Here is a 14,114-nt window from a genome sequence, read left to right as displayed (position 1 = left end):
CCGCGGGAAGGGGCGGGGCTAAAAGCGGAAGTGAGCTTGGGAACCCGGAAGTGGAGGCACAGGAGGATGGCGGAGGGGGTGAGTGAAAGGAGGAGGTGGGGGGGGCCCCAAAACGGCCTCGAGGGGGGTTGGGGGAACCCGGGGCGGGTTTGGGGACCCCGCTGGGGGTGCAGGGACCCCTCCGGAGCCTTCCGGGCCCACCGGGAACCCTCCCGGTCCCGTTACCCCCCCGCCCCAGGCCTGACGGTCCCGCGTCCCGCCTCCTTTCCCCCCCCCCCCCCCCCCCCGCAGATGGACGTGTCCGAGGGCTGCCGCCTGCCCGTGCTGCGTCGTAACCAAGACAACGAGGATGAGTGGCGTGAGCGGGGCGGGGCTTGCGTGGAGGGGCGGGGTCTGATTGGACGGGGCGGGTGGAGGGGGCGTGGTCTGGACACGACGGGGGCGTGTCCGGGGCGGGGCCTGACTCGGTGGGGGCGGGGCTTGCGGGGTGGGGTTGGAGCCCGATTGGAGGCGTAGCGAGGAAAGGGGCGTGGTTTGGAGCGCAGGGGCGGGGCCTGCGGACAGCGGGGTCCGCGGGGTCCTAAAGGGAGACACGTGTTGGGGGGGCGCTCACACAATGGGGGCATTGGGGGCATTTTGGGGGGCAATGGTGAGGTTTGGGGGGGCCCTCCCCGGGTCCATCCCATGTTGAGGGGGGGGTGATGAGGATGTCCCCAAAAGAGGGGTGGTGACACCCCCATTGTCACCCAGCGCTGGCCGAGATCCTGAGCGTGAAGGACATCAGCGGGAGGAAGCTCTTCTACGTGCACTACATTGACTGTGAGTCAATGGGGAGGACATGGGGTGCATCACCCCCCTGCTGGGGGGGGACACATGACACATAGTACCCCCCATATGTGGGGACATAGAGGGGCTACGGGGGGGCTAAAGAGGGGATATGGGGGTGCAGTGCCCCTCCATCACCCCATGTGTGTCCCTTGGTGTGCCCAAGATTGAGGTGGGGACACAGAAGGGGGCTATGGGAGGGCATGGAGGGGACATTGAGGGGTGTAGAAGGGTTATGGGGGGCCATGGGGCTGCCATTGTCACCCCATGTGTGTGCCTAAGAGGGGGTTGGGGACATAGAGGGGCCATAGGGAGACATGGGGGCCATACGGGGCCATAGAGAGACCATAGGGGGACATACAGTGGCCATAGGGGGGCCATGGGGGGCCATTGGGGGCACATAGGAGGACACAGAGTGGCCATAGGGGCCATGCTCACCCCACATCCCCCCGTGACCCCAGTCAACAAGCGCCTGGACGAGTGGGTGACGCAGGAGCGGCTGGACCTGAAGCGGGTGCAGGGCCCACGCAAGGAGGCCAAGACCCCCACCAAGAACGGGCTTCCCGGCTCCCGGCCCGGCTCTCCCGACAGGGACACGGTGAGCACCCACCGGGACACGGGATGGGGACAGGGAGACACGGATAGGGGATGGGGACGTTGGGATATGGAGATGGGACACGGGATACAGGGATGTGGGACATGGGGATATGGGATGAGGACTTGGCCACAGGGGACATCCCCATGCGACAGGGACAAGGGCAGCCCCAGGGCCAGGAGGGGACCTTGGTACCCATGGATGCCCCAACCCCTGGAGCAGGGAGGGGACAGAGCCTTGGGGGGATGCAGGAGCTGCTGGAGACACCCAGAGCCAGGGGACACCCAGGCCTCCCTATGGCAGCTTGGGGACATGCCCAGCCCTTGTATAGGACCCTGGGGACATCTCCAATGCCTTTTTAGGGCCTTGGGGACATCTGCAGCCCCTCTATAGGAGCTTGGGGACAACCCAAACACCTCTATAGGACCCTGGGGACATCCCCAGCCCCTCTATAGGACATTGGGGCCATTCCAGACCCTTTTATAGGACCCTGGTGACATTCCCAACCCCTCTATAGGACACTGGGGACATCTCAATCATCTCTGTAGGACATTGAGGCCATCCCAAAGACTTCTGTAGGACCCTGGGGACATCCCCAACCCCTCTTTAGGGTCTTGGGGACATCCCAAACATCTCTGTAGGACACTGGGGACATCCCCTACCCCCTTATAGGACCCTGGGGCCATCCCATGACCCCTCTATAGGACATTAGGGCCATCCTCAACTCCTCTATAGGACCCTGGGGACACCCCCAGCCCCTCTATAGGACATTGGGGCCATCCCAAACCCTTCTATAGGACCCCAGGGACACCCCCAACCCCAATATAGGACCCTGGGGCCCATCTCTGCCCTCTGGGAGGTGACACCCGGGACCCCCTGGGGCCGCTGCCATGGTGGGGGGGGCGATGCCATGACCCAGCTGCCGGGGGGGGGGATTCGGTGCCACCACCATTGGCTCCTCCTTTAGGCCCCGCGGTGGCTTTGTTCCCCCCCCCCCCCCCCCATTGTCCCCCCCCCCATTGTCCCCTCACCGCCTCCTCTTCCTCCCGGCACAGAGGAAGAGCCTGGAGCTGGCGCTGCCGGTGGCCCCGGCCAGCGGGAAGAGCATCCCAGGGCCAGCCGTGCCGGGGCCACCGGTGCCACCAGTGCCACCGGTGCCCGTTCAGATCACCCTCCGCTTTCACCTGCCCAAGGAGAGCGAGGCCGAGCCCCCCCCGCCCGGCGCCCAGCGCCCCACGGTAACTGGGGCCCCAATGGTCCCCAATGGTCCCCAGTAGGGCCCTGTCCCCCCAAGGGGTCCCCATCACTGGCCTTGTCCCCAAGGGGTGTCCGGTTTAGTCCCCAAGGGCTCTGGTCCCCAGTTATGTCCCCAATAGGTCCCATCCTGTCCCCAATGGGCCCCCATTGCTGTCCCCAGTTATGTCCCCAATGGGTCCCATCCTGTCCCCAGTGGGTCCCATTCCCAGTGGGTCCCCAGCCTGGTCCCCAAGGACTCCCTGTCCCCAAGGGGTGTTACTGAGGTGATGCTGGGAAGCTCTAGGGGCTACTGGGGCTGTACTGGGAGCACTAGGATGGACTGGGATGACCCGGGATGGTTTGGGATGAACCAGTATGAACTGGGATGGATTGGGATGCACTGGGATGACCTGGGATGGGTTGGGATGCACTGGGATGACCTGGGATGGGTTGGGATGCACTGGGATGATCCTGGGCTGCCCTCGTTCCCCAGAAGCGGAAGCTGGAGGTGGTGTCTCCGGCCACCCCTGTCCCTGCGGCCACCGAGACGTCACCGGCTTCCGTGTTCCCCCAGGTGAGCCCAGCGCTGCCCAGTAACGCACCGGTAACGCACCAGTAACAAACCAGTAACGCACCGGTAACGCACCAGTAACGCACCAGTAACAAACCAGTAACGCACCGGTAACGCACCAGTAACGCACCAGTAACAAACCAGTAACGCACCAGTAACGCACCAGTAACAAACCAGTAACGCACCGGTAACGCACCAGTAACGCACCAGTAACAAACCAGTAACGCACCGGTAACACACCAGTAACAAACCAATAACGCACCAGTAACGTGCCAGTAACACACCAGTAACAAACCAGTAACGCACCAGTAACGCACCAGTAACAAACCAGTAACGCACCGGTAACGCGCCAGTAACGCACCAGTAACGCACCAGTAACGCACCAGTAACGCACCAGTAACAAACCAATAACGCACCAGTAACAAATCAGTAACGCACCAGTAACGCGTCAGTAACACACCAGTAACAAACCAATAACGCACCAGTAAGAAACCAGTAACACACCAGTAACAAACCAGTAACGCACCAGTAACAAACCAGTAACGCACCAGTAACGCGTCAGTAACGCGTCAGTAACGCGCCGGTTAGACACCAGTAGCAGTTATCCAGTACCACCAGTGAGCCCCCAGTGACCAACCAGTAACCAACCAGTAACACACCAGTGACCAACCAGTAAGGGCTCAGCCATCACTAACTCAGACCCCACCTGCTCTCCCAGTAACCACCCCCAGTGCTCCCCATAACCCCTTTGGGGGGGTCCTCAGGTCCTTTGGGGGGGTCCTTGGGGGTATTTGTGGTCCTGACCCCCCCGCCCCCCCCAGAACGGCTCCGCGCGTCGGGCAGCGGCCGCCCAGCCGGGAAGGAAGCGGAAATCCACGTGTTTGGGCACGGATGAGGTGGGAAAGGGACAGGGACATGGATGGGGATGGGCATGGATGGGGATGGGCATGGATGGGGATGGAAATGGATGGGAATGGGCATGGATGGGGATGGGCATGGATGGGGATGGAAATGGACATGGACATTGACATGGACATGGATGGGGAATGGGCATGGATGGGGATGGACATGGATGGGGATGGACATGGATGGGAATGGGCATGGATGGGGATGGGCATGGATGGGGATGGGCATGGATGGGGATGGAAATGAACATGGACATTGACATGGACATGGATGGGGAATGGGCATGGAGGGGGATGGACATGGATGGGGATGGAAATGAACATGGACATTGACATGGACATGGATGGGGAATGGGCATGGATGGGGATGGACATGGATGGGGATGGACATGGATGGGGATGGGCATGGATGGGGATGGACATGGATGGGGATGGGCATGGATGGGCATGGACATGGATGGGGATGGACATGGATGGGGATGGAAATGAACATGGACATTGACATGGACATGGATGGAAATGGGCATGGATGGGGATGGACATGGATGGGGAATGGGGGGAGCAAGTCCATGGGATGGATATGGATGGGGATGGACGTGGATGGGGATGGAAATGAACATGGACATTGACATGGACATGGATGGAAATGGGCATGGATGGGGATGGGCATGGATGGGAATGGGCATGGATGGGGATGGAAATGAACATGGACATTGACATGGACATGGATGGAAATGGGCATGGATGGGGATGGGCATGGATGGGAATGGACATGGATGGGGATGGACATGGATGGGGATGGAAATGAACATGGACATTGACATGGACATGGATGGAAATGGGCATGGATGGGGATGGACATGGATGGGGAATGGGGGGAGCAAGTGCCATGGGTTGGACATGGATGGGGATGGACGTGGATGGGGATGGAAATGAACATGGACATTGACGTGGACATGGATGGAAATGGGAATGGACATGGATGGGGAATGGGGGGAGCAAGTGCCTGGCAATGGGGAAACTGAGGGGGGGAAGGAGGGAAAGGAGGGAAATGGTGTGGAAATGGAGGGCAAAGCCCATTGGAACGGAGCTTTTCCATCAGGAAAAGGGGGTGGACGCAGTGTGGGAATGGGGAAAGTGAGGAAAGACGGGAAATGGGGCTGGAAAAGGAGGAGAAACCCTCCTAAAATGGGGAAACTGAGGAAGGGAGAGGGGGAAATGGGGGAAAACAGCCTTGAAATGGGAAAATTGAGGTACAGGAAGGGAAATAGAGCGGGATAACAGAAGGGAACCATCCTTAAAGAGGGGAAACAGGCAGAAAAGGGGAAATAAGGATAGAAAAGGGGGAAAAACCTCTTTAAATTGGAAAAACTGAGGTTGGAAGAGGGGAAAAAGAGGGAAAACAGCCTTGAAATGGGAAAATTGAGGCATGGGAAGGGGAATGGAGCGGGATAACAGAAGGGAACTGACCTGAAGCAGGGGATGCTGAGGCCGGGGCCGGGGGGGAAGCAGCGCCCCGTTGGCTGCCCCATTCCCAGCGCTGGGAATCGCTTGGGGCAGGACTCCCAGGACTCGTCGGACGGGGCCCCGCAGGCGCCGCGCATGACCGGGAGCCTGGTGTCGGACCGGAGCCACGACGACATCGTCACGCGCATGAAGAACATCGAGTGCATCGAGCTGGGCCGGCACCGCCTCAAGCCCTGGTACTTCTCGCCCTACCCGCAGGAGCTGACGGCGCTGCCCGTGCTCTACCTCTGCGAGTTCTGCCTCAAGTACGGGCACAGCCTGCGCTGCCTCCAGAGGCACCTGGTACGGACATGGGGGACCCCCTCACTGATGCCATTGGGGAGCCCCTCACTGATGCCATTGGGGACCCCCTCACTGATGCCATTGGGGACCCCCCCATTGATGCCATTGGGGAGCCCCATTGATGCCATTGGAGACCCCCTCATTGATGCCATTGGGGACCCCCTCATTGATGCCATTGGGGACCCCCCCATTGATGCCATTGGGGAGCCCCATTGATGCCATTGGGGTCCCCCTCATTGATGCCATTGGGGACTCCCTCACTGATGCCATTGGGGAGCCCCCCATTGATGCCATTGGGGACCCCCCCATTGATGCCATTGGGGAGCCCCTCACTGATGCCATTGGGGACCCCCCCATTGATGCCATTGGGGAGCCCCTCACTGATGCCATTGGGGACCCCCTCACTGATGCCATTGGGGAGCCCCATTGATGCCATTGGAGACCCCCTCATTGATGCCATTGGGGACCCCCCCATTGATGCCATTGGGGAGCCCCATTGATGCCATTGGGGTCCCCCTCATTGATGCCATTGGGGACCCCCTCACTGATGCCATTGGGGAGCCCCCCATTGATGCCATTGGGGACCCCCCCATTGATGCCATTGGGGAGCCCCTCACTGATGCCATTGGGGACCCCCCCATTGATGCCATTGGGGAGCCCCTCACTGATGCCATTGGGGACCCCCCCATTGATGCCATTGGGGAGCCCCTCACTGATGCCATTGGGGACCCCCCCATTGATGCCATTGGGGTCCCCCTCACTGATGCCATTGGGGACCCCCCATTGATGCCATTGGGGACCCCCCCATTGATGCCATTGGGGAGCCCCATTGATGCCATTGGGGACCCCCTCACTGATGCCATTGGGGAGCCCCTCACTGATGCCATTGGGGAGCCCCCGCATTGACACCGTTGAGGACCAATAGGGACCCCCATTGACACCATTGGGGACCCCCCCATTGATGCCATTGGGGAGCCCCATTGATGCCATTGGGGACCCCCTCATTGATGCCATTGGGGACCCCCTCATTGATGCCATTGGGGAGCCCCATTGATGCCATTGGAGACCCCCTCATTGATGCCATTGGGGACCCCCCCATTGATGCCATTGGGGAGCCCCATTGATGCCATTGGGGTCCCCCTCATTGATGCCATTGGGGACCCCCCCATTGATGCCATTGGGGAGCCCCATTGATGCCATTGGGGACCCCCTCATTGATGCCATTGGGTACCCCCCCATTGATGTCATTGGGGACCCCCACATTGATGCCATTGGGGACCCCCTCATTGACACCATTGAGACCATTGGGGACCCCCCCATTGATACCATTGGAGAGCCCCCCATTGATGCCATTGGGGACCCCCTCACTGATGCCATTGGGGACCCCCCCATTGATGCCATTGGGGAGCCCCTCACTGATGCCATTGGGGACCCCCCCATTGATGCCATTGGGGTCCCCCTCACTGATGCCATTGGGGACCCCCCATTGATGCCATTGGGGACCCCCCCATTGATGCCATTGGGGAGCCCCATTGATGCCATTGGGGACCCCCTCACTGATGCCATTGGGGAGCCCCTCACTGATGCCATTGGGGAGCCCCCGCATTGACACCGTTGAGGACCAATAGGGACCCCCATTGACACCATTGGGGACCCCCCCATTGATGCCATTGGGGAGCCCCATTGATGCCATTGGAGACCCCCTCATTGATGCCATTGGGGACCCCCCCATTGATGCCATTGGGGAGCCCCATTGATGCCATTGGAGACCCCCTCATTGATGCCATTGGGGACCCCCCATTGATGCCATTGGGGAGCCCCATTGATGCCATTGGGGACCCCCTCATTGATGCCATTGGGGACCCCCCCATTGATGCCATTGGGGACCCCCTCATTGATGCCATTGGGGACCCCCTCATTGATGCCATTGGGGACCCCCCCATTGATACCATTGGAGAGCCCCCCATTGATGCCATTGGGGACCCCCTCACTGATGCCATTGGGGAGCCCCCCCATGGACACCATTGAGGACCATTGGGGACCCCCTCATTGATGCCATTGGGGGCCCCCTCATTGATGCCATTGGGGAGCCCCATTGATGCCATTGGGGACCCCCTCACTGATGCCATTGGGGACCCTCCATTGACACCATTGAGACCATTGGGGACCCCCTCATTGATGCCATTGGGGGCCCCCTCATTGACACCATTGAGACCATTGGGGATCCCCTCATTGAGACTATTGGGGACCCCCATTGAAACCATTGGGGAACCCCCATAACCATTGAGTACCCCACATAGCCTCAAGTATGGTGCCTGGTACAGACAGGGGGGACCCCGGTCAGACCATTGAGGACCCTCTCATTGAGACCATTGGGGACCCCCCACTGACCATCAGACCCCCTCATTGACACCCCCTTTTCTTACCCCCCCCGCTTTGTTTTTGCCCCCCCCAGACCAAATGTGACCTGAGGCACCCCCCCGGCAATGAGATCTACCGCAAAGGCACCATCTCCTTCTTCGAGATCGACGGCCGCAAGAACAAGGTAAAACACGATAAGGGGGGGACAAAGGGGGGGTCCCCTATTTTAGGGGCCCCCCCCTCACCTTCTGGACCCCCCCCCAGAGCTATTCCCAGAACCTTTGCCTCTTGGCCAAGTGCTTTTTGGACCACAAGACGCTCTATTACGACACTGACCCCTTCCTCTTCTATGTCATGACCGAGTACGACTGCAAAGGCTTCCACATCGTCGGCTACTTCTCCAAGGTGGGGGTGGGGGGGGAGTCCTGGGGGGGGAGGATGGGGTTCGGGGGGGGTTCAAGGGGTTTTGGGGGGGTTTTGAATGGGTTTTGGGGGGGTTTTATGGGTGTTTCAGGTGGTTTTGGAGGGCGTCAGAGGGTTTTAAGGGAGTTTGGGGGTGTTTTGGGTGGTTTTGAGGGGGTTTTGGGGGGACTGAGGAGTTTTGGGGGTGGTTCAAGGGGTTTGGGGGGCTTTCAGGTGGTTTTGAGGGGGATTGCGGGGTTTGGGGGGGTTGAGGGGGTTCAGAGGGTTTTGAGGGGGTTCAAGGGGTTTTGCGGGTGTTTTGAGGGGTTTGGGGGGGTTCAGAGAGTTTTGAGGGGGGTTTGGGGGCTTTTTGGGGGTTTTGGAGTGTTTTGAGGGGGTTTCGGGGGGGTTTCAGGTGGTTTTGGGGAGCTGGAGGGGGGGTGGTAAAGGGTTGGGAAGGGTTTTTGGGGGTGGTTTGGGGTCCGGGTCCTGTTTTGGGGTCCCCCCCATTGCCTTTGGTGCCTCCCAGGAGAAGGAGTCCACCGAGGATTACAACGTGGCCTGCATCCTCACGCTGCCGCCCTACCAGCGCCGGGGCTATGGGAAGCTGCTCATTGAGTTCAGTGAGTGACGCCCCCCAAAACTCCTGGTACCCCAAACCCCCCCACCTGAGACCCATTGAGAGACCCCAAACCTCTTCTAATAACGCCTTTGTTGGGGGGAAAGAACCCAAAACTCGCTTGCGGGGACCCCAAAATCCCCTTGGGGGATCCCTTTTGGCTTCCCCCCCCCCGGCTCCACCCAGGGGTATTGGGGGATCCCCCCATTGGGGTCATTTGGGGTGACCCCCCCCCCCGTTTTCCCCCCCCCATTACAGGTTATGAGCTCTCCAAGGTGGAGGGGAAGACGGGGACCCCCGAGAAGCCGCTCTCGGACCTGGGGCTCCTCTCGTACCGCAGTTACTGGTCCCAAACCATCCTGGAGATCCTCATGGGGCTGAAGGCGGAGGGAGGGGAGCGGCCCCAGATCACCATCAAGTGAGGCCACGCCCCCTTCCCTTTAGGCTCCGCCCCCTCCATTAAGCTCAGCCCCCTCCCTGCCATTGGATCCCAGCTCTATGGGGAACTGGCTCCTCCCTCGGCCACGCCCCCTTTCTCTTTAGGCTCCGCCTCCATTCAGTATCCCCCATCTCTGCCATTGGATCCCAGCTCTATGGGGATCTGGCTCCTCCTCCTGGCCCCGCCCACAGCTTCTTTTGGCTCCACCCCATTGGCGCCTCACCTCGAGGCCCCGCCCCTTCAACCCCCACCCCTTTCCCATAGACCACACCCCCAGTGCAAACCCCGCCCACCTCTTAGCTCTACCCCATTGGCGCTTCGCCTCGAGGCCACGCCCCTTAAGGCCACACCCCTTTATAGGCCCCACCCCCTTCCCCAGAGGCCACGCCCCCATCCCTATCCCTTCGATGGCAAAAGGGGGGGGAGGGTTTGGGGAGGAGCTAAAGGGTTGGGGGGGGTCATTGGGGTCTGGGGGGGCTGAGGGGGTTTTGGGGGGGTCAAACCCCCTTGATTGCCCCCCAGTGAGATCAGTGAGATCACCAGCATCAAGAAGGAGGACGTCATCTCCACGCTGCAGTACCTCAACCTCATCAACTACTACAAGGTGACAGAGGGGGGGTCCCCCCCTGTCCCACAGCCCCTACACACAGCGGGGGTCTCACGGGATGAGGGACCTCAAAGCACCCCATAGGGAATCCCATATCACTCCCTAGAGAGGACTGAGGGGTTGGGGCACCTCAAATCACCCTAGAGAGGATCCCAAATCACCTCCTATAGAGGACCTAGGAGTTGGGGGTACCCCAAATCACCCCTTACAGAGGACCGTGGGGTTGTGTGACTTCAAATCACCCCATAGGCAACCCCAAATCGCCCCCTATAGAGCACCCAGAGGTTGGGTGTCCCCAAACCACCCCGATAGCAGACCCAAGGCTCCCTTATGCATTCCCTCTGGCAACGGGTGTGTGGGGCCACCCCTGAGCCTCCCCTTTAGCGACTCCAGTTGCTCACAGGGGACGGAGGAGATGGGGAGACCCCAAATCACCCCTATAGGGGTCCCCCCCCAGCCCCTATATGTGTCCCCTATAGGGTCAATACATCCTGACGCTGTCGGAGGACATCGTGGAGGGCCACGAGCGGGCGATGCTCAAGCGGGTGCTGCGCATCGATGCCAAGTGCCTGCACTTCACCCCGAAGGACTGGAGCAAGAGGGGCAAGTGGTGAGGCCACGCCCCCTCTCCATTAGGCCACGCCCCCTCTCCATTAGGCCACGCCCTCATCCGGTATTAAACACCCAGCTCTTGGCGCCTTTATTGCGTGGCGCGGGCGGGGCTTGCGCGGGCTCCGCCCACGAAGGGGCGGGGCTTGTCAGGGCTCCTCCTCCTCATCGTCACTCTCAGGGACCGGTGCGTGGATCTATGGAGAGAAACAAAGGGGGAGAATGGGGGTGGGACTCCCAAGTGTGGGGGTGAGGGGTTCCCGTCCTGCCCCCCAAGTGTGGGGCCTGGGATTGGAGACCCCCAAGTGTCAGGGACCCTCCCAGGTGTGGGTCCTAGGAACCCCCATCCTGCCCCCCAAGTGTGGGGCCGGGGATTGGAGACCCTCAAATGCCAGGGACCCCCCATCCTGCCCCCCAAGTATGGGGCTGAAGGGTTCCCATCCTGCCCCCCAAGTGTGGGGCCAGGGATTGGAGAACTCCAAGTGTCAGAGACCCCCTCTATCCTGCCCCCCAAGTGTGGGGCCCAGCACTGGGAACCTCCAAGTGCCTCTGGGCCCCCCACATGTGGGTCCCTCTCCCCTGCCCCCTAAGTGTGGGTCCCAGCCCAGCCTCACCGCCTGAGCGATGTCCCCCCATTGCAGCGTTAGGGCCAGACCCCCGGGGGGGGGGACACCATCGGCCCCCCAGTCTCTGATGGCATCGAACGTCCCCATCACCGTCACACTCCGGCCCTGGGGGGGGAGGGGGCAGAGTTAGTGTGGGGCAGCTCGCCCCACAGAACAGGGTTGGGGGTGTAACCTGCCCCCCAAGTGTGGGGCAGCCTCACCTCATCGCCATGGCGTCGGTCCTCCTCCTGCAGTACCATCCCCCGGTAGCCATGGGGCAGAGGCAGGTCCCGGGCCCCCATGCGCCGGCCCCGGAACGAAGCCCACAGCTCTATGGGGGGAGAAATGTGGGGCAGCGGGTCAACAGCCCCACACTTTGCCCCATAGCGGTGCTGGGCCCCACAGCACAGCCCCGGCAGCACCTATAGAGCCTCCCCCCTGCCCCACACACCCCCCGGGCGCCATAGGCACCCCAGCCCCATAGAAGCGCTCTCCCGCCGCTCACCGCCGCCAGGCCCGGGCTGCACCCGCAGGAAGGCGGCCACAGGCGCGGGGCCGTTGTACCGGATGCCGCAGGGCAGGAGCTGGGCCTGCAGCGGGGCCCCGAGACCGGGCCTCAACCGCACCGCTTCCGCCGCCATGGCAACACCGCCGGAGGCGGAAGTGACGTCTGCGCGGCGCACGTGGCGTAACGTGGCGTGGGGCATGATGGGAGTTGTAGTTTTGGGGTGGGGTGGATCTCGGCCCTGGCTTCAACGGGAAGCGGAATCCAAGCGGGAGGGAGCAAGGGATCCGGACCCCCGCAATTCCCGGTATCAGGCACCAGGGCTCAGCGCAGACCGGGATAGGGACAAGGGGAAGCGGATCCGACCCCAGGGGTGGCAGCGCCATAAACGAGCTCCCTAAGGATAACGAACCCCTCCCCCCCCCCCAAGTTCATCCCATGGGATAAGCCCCATCCTATGGGCCATGGGGAGGGGTGGGAAACCCTGTCATAACCGAGGGATGCCCATTGGAACCTCCCCCGTGACATCATAACCTCACACGGGTCCCAAATGACGTCACAGCCCTGGTGGGGAACCCTCTCTGACGTCACAACTCGGTGGAATTCCCACCCCCACAAGGGGCTCTCTATGACGTCACTACCCTAGTGGGGACCCGTGACGTCACGACGGCAGCGGTGTGACATCACAACACCACAAGGAACACAGGCACCCCTCCCCCTTAGGATTCCCTATGACGTCACTGTCGCGCTTGGGTGGCCCGTGACGTCAAAGAGGCAGGAGGGGACTCCCCCACTCAGTGACGTCATAACTCCACTGGGAACCCCCACCCCACGTGGGTCCTGGCTGACGTCACAGCCGCTACAGGGATTATTCCGTGCCGAAGAGTGCGTGGGGCCCCCTGTGACGTCACAACCACTGAGTGGGTTCCCCCCAGTGACGTCACTGAAAGTCACCCCCTCTCCATAGCCCCACGTGGGCTCCCCCCCTCCCCCCCCCGCTGGGGTCGCGACAGGGTCGGGGGGGTGGGGTGGTGCCGCAATAGGGAACCAATGGCTGAGCCTGAACCCACCCTCCCCAACCGCGTCACCACCACCCCGCAACGCCATTGGCCGAGCCGGCGGGACCCTCCCCCTGCGCGCGGGTGAGACCATTGCGGTGTTTCGGGGGGGGGGGGGGGGGGGGGGGGGAGAGGAACGGGACGCGGGGTCACAGAGGGGTCACGGGCGTGTCCCAGGGAGGCTTTAATGGTCGGTACCGTACAGCCGAGGCGCGAGGCCCCGCCCACCACGTGACGTCACCCCACCCGCTACGTGACGTCACTTTCCTGGGGGGGGGGGTAGTGGGGGGAAGAGGAGCCTATAGGATCCATATGATCCCACCCCATCACCACCCCCCCCTCGGGACCCAGGGTCATGGCTCATCCCCCTCTACCCCTATAGCCCCCCCCCCCAAGCAACCCCTATATCCCCATATGGGGGGGGGGCACCGCGGCTCTCTCATCCCCCCCCCCGGGGAAGTTTAGAGGCTCTGCCCCCCCCCATGGGTGCTATAGGGGCCGAGCCCTCGAGGGTCTCATGCTGCATGTAAAAAACCCCGCTCCCTTATGTACATATTTACACACAGGGTACGTATAGGGACCCGTGGGGATGGGGGGGGATAGGGCCAATCCTGAGCGGTGCTGGATGTGCCAGGTGTGAGTAACCTCGGAGTAAAGTGTGAGTAAACCCAGAGTAACCCCATGCTTAAGGCTGGAATGGGGCCTTGGGGTGTCTCTAAGCTCAAAGGGTGTCACCCCGGCGTGGAATGGGAGAAACCCTGGAGTGACAACCCTCCAGCAAGCCGTGTGTTAACTGTGAAGGGTGCCATTGGCACCCATTGTAACTCCAAAGTAGCGCCCTGCATTGGGGTGATGGGTGAGTAAACCCGGAGTAACGACCCTCCCAACAACCAGTGAGTAACCCTGGAGTAACATGCTCCAATGGCCTATGAGTAACCCTCGAGTAACAACCAGTGAGTAACAACCCT

General features: G+C 61.4%; 2 protein-coding genes across 3 annotated transcripts; one reads left to right on the top strand and one right to left on the bottom strand.

Moving 5' to 3' along the window:
• The first annotated feature begins 17 nt into the window (after window positions 1–17).
• On the top strand, window positions 18–11,092 carry KAT5 (lysine acetyltransferase 5). Of its 2 annotated transcripts, XM_080635870.1 has the most exons (14): window positions 18–78; window positions 292–358; window positions 751–819; window positions 1,287–1,423; window positions 2,476–2,658; window positions 3,150–3,230; window positions 4,049–4,123; window positions 5,693–5,941; window positions 8,397–8,486; window positions 8,567–8,707; window positions 9,234–9,327; window positions 9,582–9,741; window positions 10,285–10,366; window positions 10,849–11,092. In XM_080635870.1, exons 1-14 carry the CDS (start codon window positions 67–69, stop codon window positions 10,981–10,983), a joined length of 1,575 nt encoding a protein of 524 aa, XP_080491996.1. In that variant the 5' UTR covers window positions 18–66; the 3' UTR covers window positions 10,984–11,092. The 2 variants fall into 2 exon arrangements, with proteins under 2 accessions (XP_080491996.1, XP_080491997.1); XM_080635871.1 differs by lacking the exon at window positions 2,476–2,658.
• RNASEH2C (ribonuclease H2 subunit C) lies at window positions 11,046–12,976 on the bottom strand. Its single transcript, XM_080635872.1, has 4 exons — window positions 12,089–12,976; window positions 11,805–11,914; window positions 11,593–11,709; window positions 11,046–11,175 (listed from the first exon to the last, which is right to left on the bottom strand). Exons 1-4 carry the CDS (start codon window positions 12,288–12,290, stop codon window positions 11,128–11,130), a joined length of 477 nt encoding a protein of 158 aa, XP_080491998.1. The 5' UTR covers window positions 12,291–12,976; the 3' UTR covers window positions 11,046–11,127.
• Window positions 12,977–14,114: the final 1,138 nt, after the last annotated feature.

Source organism: Psittacula echo (assembly GCF_963264785.1).
Source record: "Psittacula echo genome assembly, chromosome: 28".
Lineage (NCBI taxonomy): Eukaryota > Metazoa > Chordata > Aves > Psittaciformes > Psittacidae > Psittacula > Psittacula echo.
The sequence above is the reverse complement of the archived record's forward strand: the minus strand, read 5'-3'. Positions and strand labels throughout refer to the sequence as shown.